Here is a 23295-nt window from a genome sequence, read left to right on the forward strand (position 1 = left end):
AGCTGCAACGCTGAACGTACAAGGAGTCTTGTGGAAGGACACCACGTAGACACTCCTGCAATCAGCCTGCTGCCACGTTCTTCCATGCTGGCATCCTTCCTACTCACATTTCATATAATCTCCCTATTTAAAACGCTCAGTAATTCTCAACATTACCACTGAATAATATATTTATTAATTTGTTAGTGCCACTAACTGTCCCCGAGGCTTTTCTTGGGAATGTGTGTCAGCTTATTGATTCTAGCCCTCCCCTCCCTGCACTGCTTTCCTCCTCTGCCAGGCAGGCAGGAACGTACTTCTGTGCTGCTTCAGGTCATAATTGGAAAAAAGATAGAAATGTTCAATATGACTCATACATAATTCAGCTTATCAGCTACCCAGGAGAAATGAGAAGAGAAGGTATATGCACGTCTATTTCTCCTACTATCAACAGGAGAAATAATTTCCAGTTACACTAAGTATACGTAGTTTGGTCACAACAGGATTTGCAGTTAGAAGGGAAAAATGAGACACATGGGAGCAGAGAATGAAAGGGTGGTAGGGAACTGAACTGTTAAGAGAGATTCACTTATGTGAGAATTCCCGGTTCCTCCAGGAGACTAGACTCATGCTTCTCTCTTAATATTCAGAATGGAATAAGTTGGCAATTAGAAAGGATTACCTGCCTCTGATCTGTAAAACATCACAGAAATCTAAATAAAACAAAGCTCCAGATTAGTTAGCTACAAAGACATCTAATAACAGCCTGCTAAACCCTGACTGTGACTCCTGGATTTAATGTGAAGGCCTATGTTCTAAAGAGCAAGTTGTGAAGAAGCATTAAAACTTATTGTTATAAAGGATTTTTAATGTAAAAATCAATATATGCTGTGTATTTAGCAGCATGTAACCATGAGGATGTCTGTGATAGAGCTTTGTCATGCACCAGGGACCACTGCATTAGTCAAATTCTTGAAAGGAAGTGCAGAATGTCTGCATCATTCAAACTGCCACCTGAGAGCAATTACAGAAATTATTTTAACCCCAGAAGCAGAGGGAAAATCCAATCCTGGTTGACAGTCTTGAGGGTATCAAGGGTTCCACATGAAATGTGTCATTTTCAAGTACCTCTACATTCATGTTAGGAAAGCAATGGCATAACAGAGAGGTGGGGCACTTACCACTATTTTTTGGAGGCAACTGAGACTAAACACAACCACAACCAGGGCACTGAGTTGCAATATCCACTTTGCCAACATGTAAGCAAACAAAGGAATATCAATAATAAAAAAAAGTCACACTCCCAAAAATGCAGAAACAGCATAATCTAAGGCAGACAACACAGAAGAATAAGATAGCCTGACTGGAAAAAATACAGACCTGTCCATAGAACATCTCAGGAAAGAGAAATACAAACCGTTTCTTCTTAAATACAGATACATCATAACAACTCATCTCCTTTGTCAGTTAAGCCAACATAAGAGGCACATGTAGCTCTTCATCCTCTGCATGTCATCAAGTTCACACTCTATATGCATGAGCACACACAAACTGTTATACAGCAAATGTTTCTTAATTTTGCCCATTACAAGCGTGCCCAGCAAGGGGTCGATACTCTTCAGTTAGAGAGGAAAACACAGTCCCCTAGCCTGCAGATCGTTTTTGACCTTATGGGATCGTGTTAAACTAGCATTACTCCCGATTAAAGGAAGTTTCCAAGCAGAAAAGCAGGCTCTGTGCCTGACTGGTAGTGACTTTTGCTTCTGTGGCTCTTAAATAGTGTGCACGCATGTCTTTTCCTGTCTCTGGTGTTCCCTAGCATTCCCCATTTATGTGGTGGTCTGCAAGTTTTACCTCATCAGGAAACCAGCAGGAGCACCACGGAGCTGAGAAATACTGATGTGCTCCTTTATGCAATGCATGTCTCTGCAGGCCTTTGAACATTAACACAGAGCAAATAAATTATTAGCATGTGTGTGCATGTGCATACATATCTAAGATACAGAAAGGCAACTGCGACCAAAGGAAACAGGAATGTGCTTGGAATAGTTGGGTGTTCAAATATCTAGTATCACAAAAATCCAGTGGCAAGAACGATTTAAATGCAGATCTGCACGTAAACTGCTGAAAGAGCTCTGCTGAGCTTTATGCACTCACATACACGGCTGCAAAGGCAAGAAGTAACAAAAAAGATTTGCTTTTTTTCCCCAATAATTTTCAACTCTATAGCACCTGTTATCCTATTCTTAATACTACTACTACTGAAGAGCAAGCTGATCCTTTAAGATGCCCCACCTCCAGAAACAAGACACACAATCACATCAAGTACTGAATGATTTCTATGATTCCCATCACCACAGTGTCTGAGCACATTACAGTTGTTTACTGTATTCTTTGTCACAGAGCAGAGAGGAAAATATGATTACCTCTATGATATAAATGGGGATGGGAGAACAAGGGACAATAGGTAACTTGCCATGTATGGCTGGCACACTCACCATTGGGATAACCAGTCTCCGCTGGTTCAAAATCATACAACAATAAATGCTTTCCAGTCTAGTTTTTTCATTATTCAAAAGTTTCCACATCAAGCCATATACACCAAGTAATTTGCCTAAGCCTTTTCCTGCTTGTCTTAGTAAATGCAAGTAAAAAAAGATCCATTCAGCTAAATGCCCCAGATTTGTAATATCTCAATACATTTACAAAATCCTATATATAAACAAATACTACAACACATTTATGTGTTGAAAAAAAACCACATTTCCTTAAAAGCAGACAATAATTCTGACAATCTAATATAAAAAAAAAATCATCAACTGATCACAAGCCTTTTTGTATCCAATACACTGTTCTTCCACAAAACATTCCGTTTAGAAGAAACAACATAGCAAGCAAAATAAAACCTCCTCATATAGCACACAAGGATCAAAATCTATTCTTTAACAGGAGAAACAGAATAAAAAGTTGTGACTACAGTGAAAAGTAAACCCAGCTAAATTCCACATCAAACTCAAAATCTGAAGAGTAACCTGAAAATCTATTCAAGAACTGTGCTGATTTAATCCAGAAGGTGCAGCAACATAGATTAAGTTTCTGACTGTCAGATACAATTCTTAGATACCCTGAAGATGGGTATTATATCAAAGCAAACAGATGAGAAAAGTACACAAATGTCTCTTTAGCTAGCCCTCCAAGTTCAAAATGACACACCTCAATCAGACAATACAACGAAAACACTTCAAAGAAAGTTCAGAATCTGCAATCCTTTCATGATTGTCTCAAAAATATTAGGTTCTATCACTAGGAGAAGTTATAGCAAATGACACAGGAAGAACACAGCTTTTCCAAACCTAGCTAGAATACCACCATGTCATTTAAAAGCATCACACCAACATGTAGCTACCAAAGTCAAAGCCATGTCGTCTGCCACCTAAGGCATAAAAAAATTTCCCACTTACCTTCTAACACTGTTAATTTGGCACTCGTGTTTATCTCCCCAACACTATTGGTTGCTGTGCACTCATAGATAGCTTCATCTCGATGAACACGCAGGGGCTGTATCCGCAGAACTGATCCTGATCCATCATCAAACTCAATAACCTTTAACAATGAAAAGAAAGCACTTCTTTACTGATATCTTCTGCAACAAAAACTGAAAGTCAAAACAATCCAGGGGTTAAAAGCCAAAAACCAAACCAAAAGAAGCCCTGTAAGTTATAAAATACCATGCAATTAGTCAAGCATTCCAAGTCCAGAAATGCAAAAATTTCAGTCAAGAACATATTTGTCCTCTGAGGAGGCCAGAACAAATGAATATCCAATGAGGTTCTTTATGAATCAATTAAGGTTGACAAATTTTCAACCTGGTAATAAAGATGTGGATCTGATGATTTAAAACATCTGAGCCATATTTGCACTAATGGTTTTACTAATCACACTGATAGCAATTTAGTGCCAACTTTCACCTTGATGGAAGAGCAGAATGATATATTCCTGTGGGATTACCAGGAAAATAGTCACAAAACTAGAATAAAATCTTGAGCACCTACAGCGCATGCTAACTCCAGCAGAAAGTGAGGGTTTTTAATGTCCTTCAGCATCGGGTACTTTGCAACTCTGGCATAATCAACAATGATGTAATTACGATTCCTTCCCCAGCATAATAAATTAAGTCCTTAATAAATCATTGCCTTTCCATCCATCCTGCTAAGCTGTAACATGCATGACTAACTTCTGCATGGAAGAAAGAGGTATTTGTTAGTTTGCAGCTGGATCACTATACGCTATTCCTTAACAGCCAGGCTGTGAAGGCACAGCCTCAGGCCACTGTTAATGCCAAAATCATCCTTCTCCTATTACTGAGCACAGCAAAAGTTGGAAATATTAACTCTACTGCAGATGGTGACGGCATGAGGGAAAGGCACAAGCCCCCCTCCTGTCACTTGGGAACGGCAGGGGAAGATGAAGAGCCTAAGCTACACTTCATTCCAGACGCATGTACGTCAGCCTAGGACCTGCATTACCCTCACGCAAAACTTCTACCCTATTTTCAAGAGCCCCGTTTAGGAGTGCTTCTCACAGCACAAAGACCAAATGAGTGAAAAGAGGAAGGAGAAAAACAATGTGTGCCACAAGACTCTGCAGTGATAGGAGAAACAGGAAGAAATTAAAAGGTAACCAAGACCACTGAAAATCTGTTATTCCTCACACTGGAAGGAATAGCCCTTCTAAGGAATAGAAACAGCTTGCAAAAAACCTTAATTTGGGGTCAAGCAGCAGCAGACAGGACAGAGAAATATGAACATGACCACAGTACATTTTAAGGAACTAAAATATATTTTTTAAATACTAAATTTTAAATTAAATATGAAACTGTGACAAAATGCTAAACTTTCTATAACCTTTACACAGGATAGGGCTACTGCCAAATTTTAAAACAAGACAAAGTCAGATGCAGAGATTAATTCACTTCAGTGACAAGGACTAAAAAGCTAAGAGATGAAACAGCAGAAAAGCTCTTTTGCCCTTACTATCCTTTGAACAAACACTCTGTGTGAGAGGAAGGGAGCTACAACTACTAAGGACCTGACAGACACCAAGACCAGAAATGCTGTTTGTTTGCTAACAATAGATATCTCTTTTGTGTAAACTCATCATGCGTGCATCAGATTTGTTTATTAATTTTTTCATTTAAACTGAATTCCAATTTTCCTCCAAATAAAGACTAGCTTAGTAATGAGGTAAAATTAATAGTTATCTAGCAAAAAAAGAAAGATATTCACTATCTCCTCTAACACAATAAAAATGCCTCAACTATGTATCAAAACTGATGTAAATAAAGGTATGAAATTGCTCGTCTAAATGCATATAATATGGCATAGCCCTCTGGTCAGCCACAATAAGTACCAAATTCACTAGAAAGGTTATATCTACTTACAATTTAGAATGTTTAAATGGTTACTATACAACAAAACTTAACCTTTATTAGGGAAAAATAACAATGTAAAACAAGATTAAAATTGATTACTTTAATCAAGGTTTTCTGCTCACATACAAAATCATGATTAAAATTGGTGACTTGAATCAATCCATTCTGGGCAGCAAAGTCATCTTGTACTCCAGTCAGAAAAGCAAAAACATCAAAGAGAGGCGATTAGAGGAAAGGCAGCAGAATGGTAGAAGGGTCACATTTCCAAGGGCAGTTTTAGAGAAAAGAGCCCAACACCAAAAAAGGGAAGTGGAGAAAAAGGTGGAGAAAGTCAGTGAAAATGTATTTGCTATTTAAAATATGAACCAAATCGGATCCTTTTCAAAAGCATTTCTGATACCCGCTCTTCCCTCTTTCTCTCAGACTTTAGTTCACAGGGAAGTCAATTCACCCGTCAGGATGACTTCGCCATTCCCCTTCCAAGCGCATTCGTGGCAGCAGCCATCACTTGGAAAGCCTTTCAATAGCGTTTTGGCATATGCCACTTTTGAATTTCACTGGGGGACAGCAGGCCAAGGAGGTGCCTTATCAATTTTCACAATGAAAACAAAAAATTACTGCTAGATTCAGCTCTTATCTGCCATCCAATTCAGTGTAAGCCCCAGTCTCCCATCTGAAGAAGGATGATCCTATATGTGTGCTTCCAGTGTCATGCTCAAAGGACAACACCTGCTCTACAGATTGCATTGCTGCAAGGAAGGAAGCTTAACTTTACTCTAAAGCTCTAGACTCTGTATTGTAGTGATGCAGGGATACCCGGGTTGCAATGATGATTATTGTATAATTAAGACCTGCAAGCATTAGACTGATTAGCGAATTTTTTTTTTCTTTTTGTAATTACCTCAAACCGCTGAGAACTGACTTTCTTCCCCTTCTTCATCCATGTGATACGAGGTTTGGGCTCTCCTGTTGCCTGACACACAAAAGAGGCCACTCCTCCAGAAATCCCAATCTGATCTTCAGGAGCTTTCATGAATGTTGGCTTGCCTGGAAAAATAACCAAATCACCCCCATGAGGACGCATCATCAGATAACCAAGGAATGTGTCATGTTAACCTAAATTATAAGATAATTGGTGCTCCTACTACAAATCCAGGTTGAATGGCCTCGGCCACACAAATTCAGCGCAGACTGCAACATGACAAGCACAGTTTCTGCTTGAGTACCTTTTTTTCCTGCAATGAATAGAGTCCATCTGGCTTGCCTGTAAATGAGGGCAATAGAGGGCTCCCCCCAGCCCCCTGGGCATTCATTCAGGTATATGACAATTTGGAACCATTTTTACAGTTTATTTTTTTAATGAACGGATTTTTGCAGGTTTATAACATGGTCATAGCACTGGAAATTACAGAACAGCTGACACACCAAACCTACAAAATGTATCACACGTTGACATTAGTTTTCCTGAAAGCTGTTAAGACATTCGTCAAAATTAACAGATACAGTTTTAAGTATACAAATAACAACCTTTAATTTCATTTTAGATGTGGATTGACATAAAAATCCTACAGTCTAAGTATCTGGAAACCTGCACAGGCTGGGCCATGCTTGGTAAGAAACTAATCACTAAATGTGAAAGTCAGCAAAGAAACCAAAGTAACATTCAGGCCTGAAAGACTCAGCAAAAATGAAAAAAAAAAAAAAAAAAAAAATTATCATGTAACATTTTAATAATCAATAAAAGAAGTTTCATGAAAATACAGTTGTGTCTTCTGGATTTACATGACAGACTTGGATGGATAAAACTAGGCATCCAGGTTGAACGTTCGTATTTTTCTTCTGCACTTGCTGTACAAGAGCATTTTGCAATATATGATCTGAGGGTCAATTGGAAACACTGCTTTGTCCAAGTGAGAAGCGTTTGATGATCTCGTATCCTTATAAAGCACTAAAACATTTAACTCCACAGAGGGAGTTAACAGAGTCCACCCACGACGTCATTCAGTGCACAGGTCACACTAAGGCCACATTTCAAATACAATTCTGATCGACCACCTCAAAGATGAACCTGACCTACAAACGGGGCAGACACAGCTGCTGAGATGTAGAAAGGAGTGAGAGGAGAAACCTGTTCAACCCCAAGACACCAAACCAACGTCCACAGTGGAGCTGGTGCTGGTTCCGCATCTTCACATTCTGGACACGTTCACGAGTACGTCCTTGAGGGAGAGGGGGCCTTACTCTGCTCCTTGTTCCCCTCGCCTCCCCTCCCTGCCTCCAGACACTGGTGCCCAAACCCCTACAAGCAGCTCCAGGGTCACCAGAGCTTCTATGGAGCAGATTCAGGCCCCTAACTTGGCAGAAAGCCACTTTCTTCTTCTTTTCCAAGCAGGGTAGGGAGCACAGTGGCTCCGGGCAGGACCACATAGGGCTGGGGGGGGCAATGGAAGATGGCACCTCTCCTCGGCAGCTGCAGGCTGGCACCTGCCACCTGAAGCTGCGGAGTGCAACTTTGCCCTTACACAGCAATCTTTGAAGACACTGCTAAAACTGCGGGACCCTTCTTAATCCCAGCTTCACCTTCTGGTTTAGCCCATGCTAACTGCTTACGCAGACCCCCACCATCCCCACAGCGTGGCACAGGGTGACTCAACACGCGTGGCAGCTCGACCAAGTGACACACTCCAATTGCTGCTTTTGACAAAGCCCAGAGGCCAGGCTCTGCCCTACTCCAACACGTGTGGACCAGACCAGGAAGACTACTGAGGGCCCGGAATGCTTCTTGCTTCACACACACACCACCACGGTCTGTACGGGGTGCAGGTGTCAAGGTGGTGACAGGGGGAGCTGCAGGAGGGTCTCTGTGAGGAGAGGTCAGGGCTGCCCTGTGCTGGACACAGCCAGTTCCACAATGGCCCCACAGCAGGGGACAGCCAAGCTCGTCATGGCAGTGCCTCTGTGGTAACAGGTTTAAGAAGGGGCAAAATGCCTCACGGCGGTGAGGAGTGAGGTAAAAAGTGTGAGAAACAGCCCTGTGAGCACCCAGGTCAGAGGGGGACAAGGAGCTCTGGGCATGCAAGCAGAGATTCCCCTGCAGCCCACACAGACACCACGGTGGAGCAGGTATTTCCCGGTAGCCCGCAGCTGGGTGGGTATCTGGCAGCCGGCCAAGGTCAACCCACCACAGCTTCAGAGTGAAGGACAAGGTCAGACCAGCTGGCACCACACGGAGAAGCAACCACCAGCTGAGGACACGCTTAGCAGAGAGGGGCTGGTGGCACGCCACTCCTGAGGCAGCAGGACAGCAGAGCCCTTCAAAACTTGCGACATCAGATGCTCAATGCGGACTGTGGTCATGTGCTAGAGCCCACCAACCGCCTACACAGCCCACGGGCACCAGGGGACACACCAACCCTGAACGCAGGCGATCTGGAGGTCACAGCTGAGACACTAAGCTGCAGCCCTGGACCTCTACTACCGCTGCTTGCTCAGCTTTATTTCCAAAAGGCCTTTGCAGACAGTGGATCCACTGAGGTCAGCACTGTCCATGCAGACGTGGATACACGCGCTCTGTCGTCAACAAGCTTCTGTGAAGGAATATCACAAATCTGACCTGACCACATAAATTCATCACATGCAGGTGTACTGAATTTTGCCATCCTTGGTGAAGGGAGCCCCAGGACTGCGCAAAGAAAATAGCTCAAAGTCCAGAAAATGCCTTTTAAGGCATGATGGCTGCTGTCTGCAGTCTTTGGCACATTGTCCTGACATGAACAGCAAGCAATTATTAAGTGTGCTTGCTTAACTGATGCTGATTTCACATATTTACTCATCTATAATCATGTCTATTTCTACTTAGTTTGTATTTACATATATCCGTGTTTATTCACCTCTCATCTATCCCAGTGAAATGTTAATTTACTGTTCAGGCTGCTAGTGATTGCAGTGTGATTGACTGTTTCGCTATGCAGTGTACTGAGCTGATGTCTTGTATTGCATTTCGGAAGTTGATTTGTTCTTTTGATTTTCTGTTATTTACTCTGTGATCTTAGTAAAATAGTGTAAATTTTTCAAATTACAAATACAGCAGAATTCAAAAAACTTTCGTCCTTGAAGAATACAATGCAATTATATCTCTCACTGTACACCTACTCCCCAGCTCGTACACTGAGGACTTACTTTACTTTTGTACATTTGAAAAAAAATCAATACTATTAAAAACCAGAACAAAAGGAAACTGAATGTTCACTGGCAGTAAAACGTAAAAAACCTGCTGCCTGGTTCAGCTTGAATTTACATTGTTGTAATGAATCTTTTTCCTCTGCACATTTAATTGAGCAACACTGATTTCTGGAAACCATCTAAATCCACTGAGACTGGTCACAAAAGTATACCTGTATATAAACCAAATTCTCACACAGTCTGGGAAAGGGTATTTCTACAAAGTCATTTTAAATATTTGTATGCCCTACAGTTTTGAAATGGAAGGAACGTACTAATTAAGCAAACCTAAAATCCTGAGTCCTGGCCCCAGGACAATAGAGTCGGGCATGAGCATACATCTTTTTATACTGATTAGTAACTGTTACAGCAAATCCCCAAACTTATCTCAGTGAGAGCTAACAGAAGTGCAACAGATCATCCATGAAATCTTGGTGTCTGAGGAAAATGCATGTTAAGTGGACTAGACTACCTCCATACCTCCCCTCCAACCATCTCTATAACTCTACTGCCCGGAGGAGGCTGCCAGGGGACATATCACCAGTTACCTCCAAAGGGCAGTAGTAACAAGCACTAGGGAGGGATAGGGCCAGGTGATGGTCCAAGCAGTCTTTTTTAACCTGTTTTGAGTGTTTGCACTCTTAGGGTAGCCCTAGATACACAAGCAGAAAAAAAATAAAGACGTACAGAAAATATAATATTTAACCAGTAACCCAGTCCTTCTCTTTTTCCCCTCTTAAATTCAAAATGACCAGAGTCTCCATGGAAGATTATGCACACGCCAAGCTTGTTGTTCAAACAAACTACAAATAAATAGAAGGAACTGAAATGTCTTTCGCAGTGAAATCTTGTCTTTTCCCTGATGACCTAAGGACCAGGCAAAGCTGAATATTTTTTTATTGACAGTTTAAGAAAGAAAAAAGAGCGATCGTATTCCAAAGACAAATCTGTGAAATATTAGCTTGAGAGAGAACCTCCCAAGCAAGTCTTGGGTGACAGCAGGGAGAGGTGCCGGATGGCTGGGTGCCCATCACACCCACCTTCGCTTACTCCACCGGATGGAGTAACAACTCTAGCCTGGTGTATTTGTCATTTGATAACTCCAAGTCCAAACAACTCCAGCCTCTCTCTCCCTGGCCTCTCTGCTCAGTGTCAGATCCCCAGAGCATATTCAGTCCTCACCCTCTAAACTAATTCTTGCTCCTCACTTCGTAACCAAGTTCCCATTACACCAGGAGTGGAAATTACTGCTATCATAATTTCTATTCACTCATAAGCTTCAGGCAGGAGAACAGGAAAACTTTTACCTTCCTGGCTGAAATTTTCCCTGTTTGGTCTTTACTCAAAACTGAATTATTCCAGAGAGCTTATGGGAACACCACAGTTCTGAGGAGGAAGACCGTGAAAAATAGAGTATTTTCTTACTAGAGAAAGAAACAGGCTTCATCTTATTTGGCTGGGGGCTGAAAAATAACAACTTGCTCAGACATGATCTCCATTAAGAAACTTTTTTTGGGGAAAAAAAAAAAGACCAAACAAAACATTTCAGAAGAAAAGGGCTTTCCTTTCACAGTTGATAGTGTTGAAAAAGTCACTTGCTGAGCAAGCACAAATTCCTGGATAATCCTATAAAGTGAATCACAAAGAGGGCCTCAAGGTGTGGAAGAGATGCTAGCAGAGATTTAGGCACACACAAGTCTACTTCACTATGCTAGAAAACAGCAGCACACTCACGCAGAGCCCTGGGCTGAGCTAGGGTGTGTGATGCTTTCAAAAGAAACGCTCCCTGGACTTACATTTTAAGAGGTCCACAAGAACATGGGTACAGAAAGCCAGAGAGAGAAGTACAAGCAGACAAGTTAGGTATGCGCTAATCAGTAAGGCTGTTGTCAGCCCTCCCCAGCAAAAGCAAATGTGATGGGTTTGCGAGGGGAACCTGAAGCCCCCAAAGGCAGAATCTCTGCTCTACTGGAAAGCCACTGACACAGCCTTCCTGCAGGGCAGCTCAGAGCGAGAGACAGCCAACCATGAAGATGCATCTCTCTCACCCGTATTTTATACATAAAACCACTGTTGTTCTCTGCTATTCTAGACAATTTGCTTGTTGTGAAGCAATCATTATAAATCAGAAAACCACCTCAGCAGCTATTTTAAAATCTGCCCTACCAAACATTTGCAGCAGAGTAGTAACATTTCAGTTTTCTTTTTCAGGTTTTCCTTTCTTTACCAGAGCAGTTCAGAGTCACACCATCCCATGTGTTGTTTTTAGGCTGTGCAGCTTCTCAGTGAACCCAAAGGACCTTCCCAGGGAGAAAAGTCTCTTTTGCCAGATTTCCTTCAAGGCCGAGGCACAGAGGTGTAGCCTCCCTCTAACTTGGCAAGGTGTCTTTTATGTGAACCATGGCCTTTGAGAAGTAACATATGATCTGCATTACCTGACTTGAATACCAGCCAGAGCCTTGAAAAATGATGCTGGGTCACGTATATTTAGCACAGATCCTTGTATTTTGCTATACATTAAAAGCACATCAGTCACATAAAAGACGCTTCCTTGTAATTTTGTAAGAGCCAAAAAATTTCAAGTGGCTGAAACATAATATATGCCAACATAAATATGCTTCATATACCCAAATATTAACTTGTTTTATTTCAAAGACCCATCATTAGATGGTTTCTTAAAATAAATGGGAAAACTAAATTGAATCCTGATGCTTTTTCAGTATTTAGCACCCACATCAAATATACTTCATCCAAAAATTTTAATTCAGAAACTGGCAATCATACTGCTCCTCCTGTTCTTGTGGATGCTATTTTTCCAAAGAGTTGCACACAGGTTTGAGAAAAATGAATTATTAAACACATGTCTGCAATTAAGTGTGCTATGAACACTCACCTGCTGTGAGAGCTTTTAGAGAAAAATATCTCTGTCCTCATGCTACAAGTGCCCACTGTTCTGAATAGACGGGCAGCCAAAAAGACAACCGGTGTTGTAGGAGAGGGGAGCTTGTATTTTTATCTGAAAGCTTTTATGACTTGGGCTAAATTAAGGTTGTAAGTAGCCTCCTTTGTGAAGGAAAAAATTACAGTTGTGATATGAGATGAACTAGATAAGGACATACAATAGGCATACATGGGTAACCTTATTTAGGTGCCTGGGCTAAGTGAATTAAAAGACATTACTGACACAAGCAGGAAAAGATCATAATGGGAATAATTCTTGAGTCTGGAAATTGTGAAATTCAGGTTTAAATCCCCGCCTTTAACCTTCCCTGTCCCATATGCCAAGGCACAACTGCGCCTCAGCTTCCACTGTAAAACTTGCCTGCTGTTCTCACATGGCTGCTGTCAGGACGAATACGCGAAAAATGATGATGTGGCTCACTTGTTACAACACTGGGAAGAAACCAAGAATGACACAGACTTTCTCATGTTCACGACTCACTTTGAAGTGGAAATGAAGTGGTCTAGAAGACAGAGGTGGCCCATTCTTTATATAAGCAGCAGGGGTATTTACAGCAAGGGTATTTCTCTTTCTCTGTTTCCTTTATGATCTTGGATGACTGATATCTGTGCATGGATGGATGCCTGCTGGAAGGATACTCTGGTGAAACCTACATCTGCTGCAGGGCAGGAGGCAAGCCAGTGGGCTCTCCAGCTATCCTTATGTCTAATATCCTTATGTTTTCCTTTCAATATACCCGCCATCGTTTAAAGACGGTTCCTGTCCCTTTGTGATAATTAGGAATATTGTTTGGCAAAATACAATTTTTCAAACTTGCACTTTTAATTCTTGTATAATTTACAAGTAGAAAAAGCCTGTTTGAGCCTTGTAATAACATTTCTTTAACAACACCTTACTAAAGCATCGGTGGGTCTCGGTGATCACAACGCTAATTCATTCCTTATTTCTCCTATTTCGGTTTTATTTCACTAAGATGACAGCACTTTAAATGAAACTTTTGTCCTTTATTGCTTGGTGCAAGGTACTTATTAAATAAATGCAAATATATGTAGTGGGGTGTTGCATGCTCAGATACATACACAATTTTCTTTTTACCAGTGAATGGATCATAACCCTTTCTCCCATCCACTTTAAAGACAGACACTTAACTGCATCCCAATCACAGAAAATAGCATTCCAAATTCAACACATTCCTCAGATCACTCTGAATTACAGGTTACCTAATGTTACCTGCACATCCTCCTCTCTTGTTTTATCATCTTATTGTTATTAGGTTTTAATGCTTAAGAGATTCCCAACACCTAGGACAAATGATTCCGCTATTTCAATCCAATTTTAGCAGTTGAGTTTTCCAGTTTCAAGTGTGGTTGTCCATGATAATCAAATCTACAAACATTATCTCAAAGCAAGTTGCATTTCTCCTCACCTTCATCCCCTGACTTCCATAAAGTTACTCATAGATACCTTTCGAGTTCATACAAAATGAAACCAAATAAGGTGAATGATTAATACACAAATCTCTAAGAAGTAGATCTTTTAACATGTTCAATGACCTCTGTAACTTTCAGGGGAAAATTTACATTACAAAAATAATAAAAGCAGTCATCCAGCAGAGGCTGTGATTTTCCCTAAACACTAGCAGGAAATACAGTGAACTAAGATGCAAGGTACCAATTTCAGCAGGCGAGACCCACTGTGCTTTGTTTATATGTAGAAAGTTTATTTGAGGAGAATGCAAGGGTACATGTTAGGTCAAATGTATAATTTTATCAGTATTTATAATGACTTCAGCTCAGAAACTCTTATAATCTTTGATTCCTGCTTCTTCACCATCTCGGCAAACGCATGCTGCTCACAATTTCTAAAGGCTCTTTCCTTACCAAAAGCCCAGTCTAAAGGCAAAGCCTTGGATGGGACTGAGGTGTCTCTGCAGACACACAGGTGGGAATCTTCACACCCAGACTGGCATTTTCAAGCCCTCTTTTCCTTTTTGCTAATACAGAATTTATACTTATTAAAACTGATATAAAACATGAAATAGTATTTAAGTCAAAATTGAATATTTTAAAATTTCTTCTTAAAGAAACATCTTAAAACCTCATGTGTCCTGTGTACTTCTGGCCAAGGTCTGGATGGTTATACATAAACCAACCCTGCACCAGTAGAAACTGGGTGTCCACTGTTAAATGCTGATGTTTGGAGAAACCTGCTTATTCCACAGAAATACGGGTTAAAAGCCGTTAGTTCACTCAAGTGTTAAGGCCACAATTAGTGGATATTAATAAACTACAGCAACAGCCTGTCATCATAGTACTGCACTTCAGTAAATTTCTAATTCTGCTTCTTTATGAATCATGGAAATTGTTGAAAGAGTTTAAAGGCCTAAAATTAACTGACATGGCACTGAAACAGAATTGTCTCCAGCAACCACCACACAAGGATGCTGTGCAAGTCACTCAGCGGCGCTGAACGTTTTGGGTGCCGATTTATTTGTGAGAGAGTTTTAGGCAGGTAACTTAGACCTTAACACAACGGGAAGGTGGTTTCTCTTCATATCGTATCTGCAGGGTGCCTACAGATTTTGCGCACAGGGTGGCAAATTTTCTCCGTTATTTTTCAAAACTGTTGTAATTGCAATGTCTTTCTCAAAGTGCCTGGCTGGCTATCAGTATGAGCTGCTTTACATCTTAGTAAGAAAATCCCTAACTCTGGCTAATCCCTGTGCTGTGACTGACTCTTGTCCATGGGTTTTTTAAAGTTTTTTGTGTGCCAGGAAAGGGGGGGGGGAATAAATCAACCTCTCTACTATGACACCATTCTTACGATTGCTTCCAATAACTGAAATAACATGTAACTAGAAAAAGAAAAATATGCCAAGAAGCACAAGCAGTCCTGCATACGACTGAAGAATACTGATTAAAAACAACGCAGAAAAACAGCCCAGAAAAACATCCTTCTAGAACCTGAGGTCGTCTTCATTTCCCCTCCTCTGCTTTTATGTTTCCCTAGAGCACCCACAGCCTGTGTGTGCAGCTTGCCACCTATCTCGGGGAAAAGCCAGACCCCTATATATGGGTTTAGCTTTTGATTCTAACTCCCCAGCGTTTATACTAAGCATTATACAGAGTAGAAAAAGAAGGGAGAGCAGAGAAGCGCTGCTCTAACTGCAGACCTTCCAGCAGCCTCAGAACAGTTTTCTGCTTTGCTTTAATTTAAAATTGAAACCTGAAGTCAAATTTCCACCTGGTAATAGCTTAAAGGCACTTCCAATTAACTTGGTAATACACGCTTTCTGAGTTAATAAATTTTTCAGCCCCTGTTTAATACAATTAAACATTTGGGCCTTTGGCCTTAGACCTTATTTAGCTTGAGAAAGGACTGCAAGGAGACTGCCTCCAATTATCACCATTTACAGAACATTCACTTAAGGGCTTTCAAATGCATACATATACAATATTCATTTATTCATACACAAAATTCAGTACCTGAATTCAGGCCTCCTCTCTCTTGCACACAATACGTATGACGGACAAGAGAATAATAATGCCAGCTACTGGGCTCCGAAATCAGTCATCACAACGCCGCCTGAGGCAGGACGTAACAGCTGTGCCTGCTCCTAGGAACTTACTTTTCCTTCCAAATCTGCATTTTGTTATTTGCAAATTTCTTCAAAACTTCAAAGTTAACAAAGCGTATTGCATAGTGTAAAGAACCCGTAAGATATGCAGGACCAAGAAACAAAGACAGAACTGAAAACTTGTGCTTGAAAAAACATGAAAATTAATTTTGCCAGCATGCCTACCACATTAAACACCATATTCTTTTACACAAAAGGATTAAAAGGTTTTAATCCCTCTTTGCAAGCAGCTAGTTCTTGATTCAGCAGTTCAAAAGGCTTTGCCAAGCTCAGGTTTTTCCTCTGCTTTTAAGAATTACAAGTGAGTGTAAACCTTATTTTGTAAACAGAGAGCATAGTACAATGATTTTAATAGAACTGGGAGCCAGAGTAAGCGACCTCTTCAGAATATCTGTTACTAAAGCAAAGGCATCCCGGGCTCTCAGGAAGGGGCCTGCATTTCATTTTAATGCCACTGTACGTTGTTCTGTCCTCCTCCTAGTAATGAACCAAATTTCTGCCTCATCTACCCGGTGAGGAGGAAAACTTTCTGCTTAATCATAACAAGTGCACTCTGGCATTCCTGTTACATCAGTGATTATTTTTTTTTTCCCTATTTGTATCAACTGTTTTATCATGCAGCAACTGTAGTACAGTCTGCAGAAACCCAAGAAATATAATTTCCATATTTAAATGTTTACCAGAATATAAAAAATTTCAGCAGGTAGCTAGGCACCCGAGCAAAATACTCTCAAGTGAAGGGGGGGGGGGGGGGGAGTTACTTGTTTTCGCTCAGTCTTACTTGAAATTCCCCAAGAAACAGGAATATTTCCCCATTAAAAGGCTTCCTCTAAGTCAGACTCCTTGATAAGCCTAGATGGAGAGGTTCAATGCTTCTGGGAGACACCAGGCAGCATTTTCCCCCCATAACGATGTATTTTAGCAGTGGCTAAATGAAGGCACAGAGTCACACACAGCTCAAAAGCCATTTGAGCAGAGTTTCGATGCCAGGGCTACCACCTCCGCCTGGCAACAGGACTGCGCTGGCGGAAGACTGCTAAGCAATTCCGATCCTCCACAGCAGAAAGACAAGAACCCAAAGTGAGAGCCGAGGCCATGCTGTGCAGCGCCCAGCTGCACCCTGACCTTGGTGCAATCGGCGGGGAGCTGGGGAAGCTCCGGGAGCCACTGTTTCCTGTCCGTGAACTGCCCCTGAGTTTTCCCAAAATGGCTCTGTATGTATGTGGAAAACATCTGACTCCATCCAACATGAATACTGGGTGTCCGAACCCCACAGTAAAGAGAATGCCGGGGGTTTGCAGTTTTACAGTCATGGCCAACCAGCCCTGCTCCGTGCATAAAGCAGGGCAGGCGCTTCATCCCCGGAGGTGCCCAGTCCCCTCCTCCACCCAGGGCTTTCTGGTTCAGTGAGGGCTGACTTTTAGAAAGGCAAAATTAATCGCCTTCATGGTTGCTGCATTCTTGATGTAATTTTTCTAGCATCCATTCCTTGCCGTGTTATGAATTTAACAGATAAAATGAAAAGCTCTTTTCACTTTAATAATAAGTTTTCTCTGTGTAGATGATCAGGTCAGCCTCTAACTGTTTCCAAACTAAACTCCTTAAATCTCCAGCTACCAGGCATGGTTCCAGATTTGATCTTTTGTGGCCTTTTACCTGCATCAACTTTTACTTGATTTCACCTGATTATGCAGACACTTGCAAGAAATGCAGAAACCTGCGGTCCACGTGGAGAAGTTACTGTTTGCCCCGCTGTGAAAAGTTGCCGTGGCCACCAGGTCTACCCTGAAGCCCAGAACATAATGCACTGGGACCGCGAGGTGCTGAACTTGAATTTCCAGAGCTGGCCTAGGATTTGCGTACAGGCTGGAGTACACGCTGAAGAGGAAGGGCTGCACGCAGGACCCGCAGGACCGGGGAGCCACCCCTGCAGGTGCTTCGTGCACGGGGGCAGCTGGGAAACACAGCACCACAGTTACTCTATGGGCTGCGCGGCAGTGTGAAGCTCTGAAGGGACTGAATCTGTCTAAAGCAGATATTTCTTCTATGTCGTGAATTATCTCTTTCTTCAGCATCTCTGACAGTATCTGCGTCTCTGGGAAAAGGGAAGACCAGTTAACGTCGCCGTTGCAGTAGGTATCTTGGCAAGGCAGCACATATATTCCACCAAGGAGGTAGTATTTGAGACAGTGTATTTTATCCTCACAAAGCCAGAAACACGGCCTGCTACCCAGAAACAAACTTCCCTAGTTAAAAGCACCAAAAGTATAATCCACACTGGTTTAAGGAGGAAATGTTCCTTGCTCACCACAGAGCTCTGCTGCAGTGACATCAACTCCTGCAGTACCTGATGGGACATGAGCAGACCAAAATCCAACAGAAAGTGGTGGCAGGGAGTTACAGCACATGACCAAACCCAAAGAAACGGGCATCCCTGACACGAGCTTTCAGGCTGGGTACCCTTCAGCAGCTGCCTTCCCTGTGAAGACTTTACTGCTCAGACCACACTCAGAGTCATGAGCCGCACGGGCTGGCATAGCACCTAAAGAGTAATGTTCACCAAGCTGGCATTAAGCAGGAGCTCAGTGCAAAGGTTGGGAATTTCTATGCACAATGAAAAGCATCCAGTAGCTCCTGTAATTTTTCCTTTTGCATTCTCTCAGGCATCTTAACTCAAGTTATTTTAGCCATGACCTACTCACAAATAGTTCTGGATTGTCCCTCAACCAGAACTCCAGCACCTTCTTCCACGTTTCTCCTCATGTCAGCAGCAAGTCCCAATTTCATGCAAGATTCACACGATCACAGAGGGTAGCCAGGAACTGTGAGTGGCTATTCCACTGTTGACTCCTTGCCATACATTCACCAGGATAAGCCCATCAGGGGAGAACCCAGAACTGGTGATACCAGCCCTCACACTGACTTTTGCAGCCTGGAAAGATGTTTATCCCCAAATCTGAGACTCACAAATACGTGGAAGGCTGCAGGTGCCACGAGAGAGCAGTAAGGAAGTATGCTGCTTACAGAGATTTGCCATACTTAGTGTTTGCCTGCATCACTTACTTTCATTCTCACTGCTAGACAAAACTATCACATGCTATAAGCTTAAGGGATATGCACCATGCACACAGATGTCAAACCTGCAAGGTTCAGCTTGCTTTTAAGCTCTTTGTGGAGACTACACAGAATATATTTATAATAGAAAACAGATTTGTCTTTTAGAGTGCTGTGTCTAAGTCTCCCTCGCCCGTCCCCGCTCTGTTGACCGAGCCCCAAGGTTCCTGGCTTCACACTCGATTTGCTGAACTATAATCCATACCAGCAAAGAGGATGACAAGCTACCTCAGTGTGAGCTAACTGCGCTTCTCAGGTTTTACATGCATGAGAAAGAAGGCACTGTTTCCACCTCGGGGATCTGACATCCCAGTATATTTCGTGAAGGACGTACACCAGGGTGAAACACAAATCTGTACGTGAATCTGAAGCTCGAAAGAACGGCAGCCTTCCTTACTTACTGCAAGTCAGCACATTGCTAAATCGTAACAAAGCCTAGAAAGAACAGGAAGATGAGACGAAAGAGCCTGTCCAATTATGCCTGCCTCAAGTGAATTTTATTAGTTGCTCAGCTCTATTAACAGTGAGGATAGCATACCTGTATATAGGCAAATGGATCTTGCTTAAGAATTACCCATGCAGGAATAATCCCCTGCCTATCACCAATCTTTGATTTTCATGTTATGTTTAAAAGACTGACTTGAAGGTAGGTGTCAGCCAATTCCGCTTGTGTTCTCCAAGAATAAATGTTTATCAAAGGAGGGTTCCCTATTTGCTGAGTTGGAATTAGTTACACCAACAGGGTATCAAACGGGTTGCTGCCTGTCACCGTTATCAAAGAGGAATTTGAAATAGAAACACTAAGCAGCAGCAACCGAGCACTGGAGCCCGTCAGAGCAAGTGTGACATGGGACAGCCAAAACGCACAGGCACAGAGGGCTGGAAGGGGCTCTCCGAAGCAGAGTCTGGTCCCTTGGCCTCGCAAGGGCTGCACTGCACAACTGCTTTTGTAAATGGATCACGCACCGTCTTAACATAGGTTTGCGTTTCAGCCACACTTCTCTTACTGGAAAACTCTTCCAAATTGATGGTCATGGAAACATGAGCTGAAAAACACATTGTGGTTTTTAAAGTTATTTGTTGCCAATTATACTTGCTTGCTTGTATACTAACATGATCCTTTAGCTGAAAAGGCTTCCATTCCATCTCTGTCCCTTTTCTCTCTTGCCCCCAATGTATACCTCAGATCATTTTTACCCCCTTCTTAATAGTAGTAAAATGTTTTCTGTCTTATATATCCCCCGTGAGACTTCACAGACTACAGAGCTCCTCTTAAAAGAAAAAAAAAGATACTGCATATTGATCCTCACAAGGGTTCTCTGAATTCTGCTTCATACTCTCCATAATACTTAGTCCCATTATCAACACCATCTCATTGAAAACCAAGAAAAACCATGCATTTGGGTTTGAGCATCTTGAGAATATCATTCATAATCTTACCATCACCTTTTCTTCTTTCCCCCTTTTTTAAAGTTATGCAGCTGAATATAGCTTTTGTTAATTCTTCTATATAATTTAAACCATTCAGTCTTAGTTTAATTTGTATGATCACATCTACAATGTCCTCATGACATACCATTTCCAAGTTTCAAAAAACCTTGCAGTTCTGTTGATCATGTGCAAAAACTGTTTGTTAACAAGGCTGCTGGGAAACCTCCACTTGCACTTCCATACACAAGTGCATATCCAGATCCATCGTTTAACCATGGTTATGGAAAGAACAAAATTTTATTTGTAACTAGCCAGAAGCCTCAAAGGCATGTCTACTGTGCAAATTAGGAACTATGCTGTAGAGTCATACAAAACATACAATTCAGCTGTTGTTATAATATAACCTCAGATAATTAAAAGTGAGATTAAGGTAGAAAAGCCGGAGATGAACTATAAACTGGGAGAACAAGCCCACCAGCACAACAGCAGCTGCCCACATTCTCAGTGCTTCAACAGTAAAAACAAGGCTGACAATACGATTTGCAAAGTGCTGAAATCACCCACAGCACCAGTCATAATCTTAGATGCACATTTCCTTCAGCCAAGCATTTTCCCACTATTACTGGTGTTAAAGCTGGCATATGAATTAAAGGTTTGAGAAAGGATGATGACGGTATGGAAATTAATCACACATGAATTTAAAACTTCCAGCTGTCTTGGCATTGTGAAGCCATCACGTTGCCACATCCTAGAGAGAAGTGACACACCGGTCCACCACAAGGAAATACAGCCTTGTATTCCAGGTGACTGTGTCTTAAAAGTTATTAAGTGTTTTCATTGAGTTGCATCAAATCACATTTCAGAGGCCAGTGTTTGAAATTCCAAGTATTAGAAAGCCCCATTCAAAGTATTATAAATTCAGCAGTGGCACTGCAGCAGACAGGGATTTATCTTTCAGACTGCTGCAATCATTATTAATAATATTACCAGCCACTTCTGTTTTGCTAATTTGGTGCTTCACCTATGAATAAGTGAACTTCATGAAATAAATTACATAGAACACTATTAGTGTTGTTCTTACTGTATTAACAGGCATCCATGTATGTAATTCATCCACAGCGGTTTCTGAGTATATCTACGCTGCACATAATGCCATTAGGCACTGATGGGCTGGCGTGCAACCAGGCACACACTTTATGGACTCCCTTCTGGATGGCAGTGCAGTTGAACTGGTTAGGAAAGCCAGCACAGAGGGACAGTAGTTCTCTAACACAGACCTAGGAACTCCAGAAAAACTCCAGAGATGCCTTTCCGATTCTTATCTCCTTCTTGGATGCAGGGATTTGGGCTCTTTTTTTTCTTTCTTGGAATAATGATTCTTGAACAGATCAGTCAGAACGCTGATTGCTAAAATTAAAACAGCTTAAATTGAATGCAGGACTCTGTCACACGCTGTCAAATGCGCTACAGAAAGGGAGGAGGACAGAAACAACTTCATTGGTGCTTCACTGCTGTTCAAGTGTGAGTTTGCAGTTGCAGGGGAAACAGAAGCCTGAATTTAGGAGTTGATAGGCAGGATTAAGGAGAAATGTATATTCTTTTAGATCCCTTCTCTCTTCCAATTCTTTGCTCATCATTTTATTGATGAAACAGACCTCAGCTACTTGGGACATCTGCTCTGTAATTCCTTTTTCAGGATTCTGAAGTTTCCTTAAAATCCAGGTTTGTTGCCATTTTGGCATGATTTAAAGAGACTGAGTATATCTAAATGACTCAGAAGTACTGCAAACCCTCTTTTTTTTTAACATTGAGAAGCCCATTCCATTTATGAAAGAAACAAGGAAAATACTGCATTAGGAGTTTTAAAAGGGCCATTATCTGCAGGAAGCTGTAGCAAAGCAGTAATACTGTCACTCACTTCCTAGAACTTGCTTTTTTTCTATTATTCTATTAACTTTCAATATAAAATCAGATAAAATTATATTATTAACTTCTTAGCCAGTATATTCTAAGTAAATATTCGATGCTTGCAGTTGGAGTTTCAAGTTCTTTAACTTTAGGAATTTAAGAGAAGGAGACAAGTGGTTTTGTTTCTATGGGCTTTCGTTAATTATTGGTGACAAACAGCCAAGACCATGCAGCTGAGATAACTGCTCTCTGAAAGTGCAAGATATCCATTGCTCCAAAGGCAGCTCAGCTCTTCCCACCCACCACCGAGTGTCCAGAACGTGCTCTGCTTGCCAAATGTGACACACTGAACCCTGATTTCCAGTGCTACAGGCTGAAAACCAGAGCAAATGTTGCAACAAGCTTGATTGTATCCCCTCCGACCTAAACAAGTGACAGCTTGTTAAAATATTCTTGTGCTAGTTACTTGAGGAAAGTGAGCGTTTTCAGATGTCTTCTGACTAGTACACCTGCAAAGGATGGAAAAATACGCAATACAAATAAAAGCTGGAGCAGACCTAACCATCTTCATGGAGCCTGGCACCACTTCTGCAAAAACACAGGTAAGGAAAG

At 41.6% G+C, this 23295-nt stretch overlaps 1 protein-coding gene across 5 annotated transcripts in view; it reads right to left on the reverse strand.

Moving 5' to 3' along the window:
- Nucleotides 1-23295, reverse strand: part of PTPRF (protein tyrosine phosphatase receptor type F) — a 393615-nt gene that overhangs the window by 194616 nt on the left and 175704 nt on the right. For all 5 annotated transcript variants that reach the window (XM_072867821.1, XM_072867824.1, XM_072867825.1 and 2 more), the window contains 2 exons: nt 6312-6457; nt 3441-3582 (listed from right to left, as the gene is read on the reverse strand). In XM_072867821.1, the coding sequence (XP_072723922.1) occupies nt 3441-3582; nt 6312-6457 (288 nt within the window). The remainder of the gene's footprint in view (nt 1-3440; nt 3583-6311; nt 6458-23295) is intronic.

Source organism: Ciconia boyciana, chromosome 7, assembly GCF_034638445.1.
Source record: "Ciconia boyciana chromosome 7, ASM3463844v1, whole genome shotgun sequence".
Taxonomy (NCBI): domain Eukaryota; kingdom Metazoa; phylum Chordata; class Aves; order Ciconiiformes; family Ciconiidae; genus Ciconia; species Ciconia boyciana.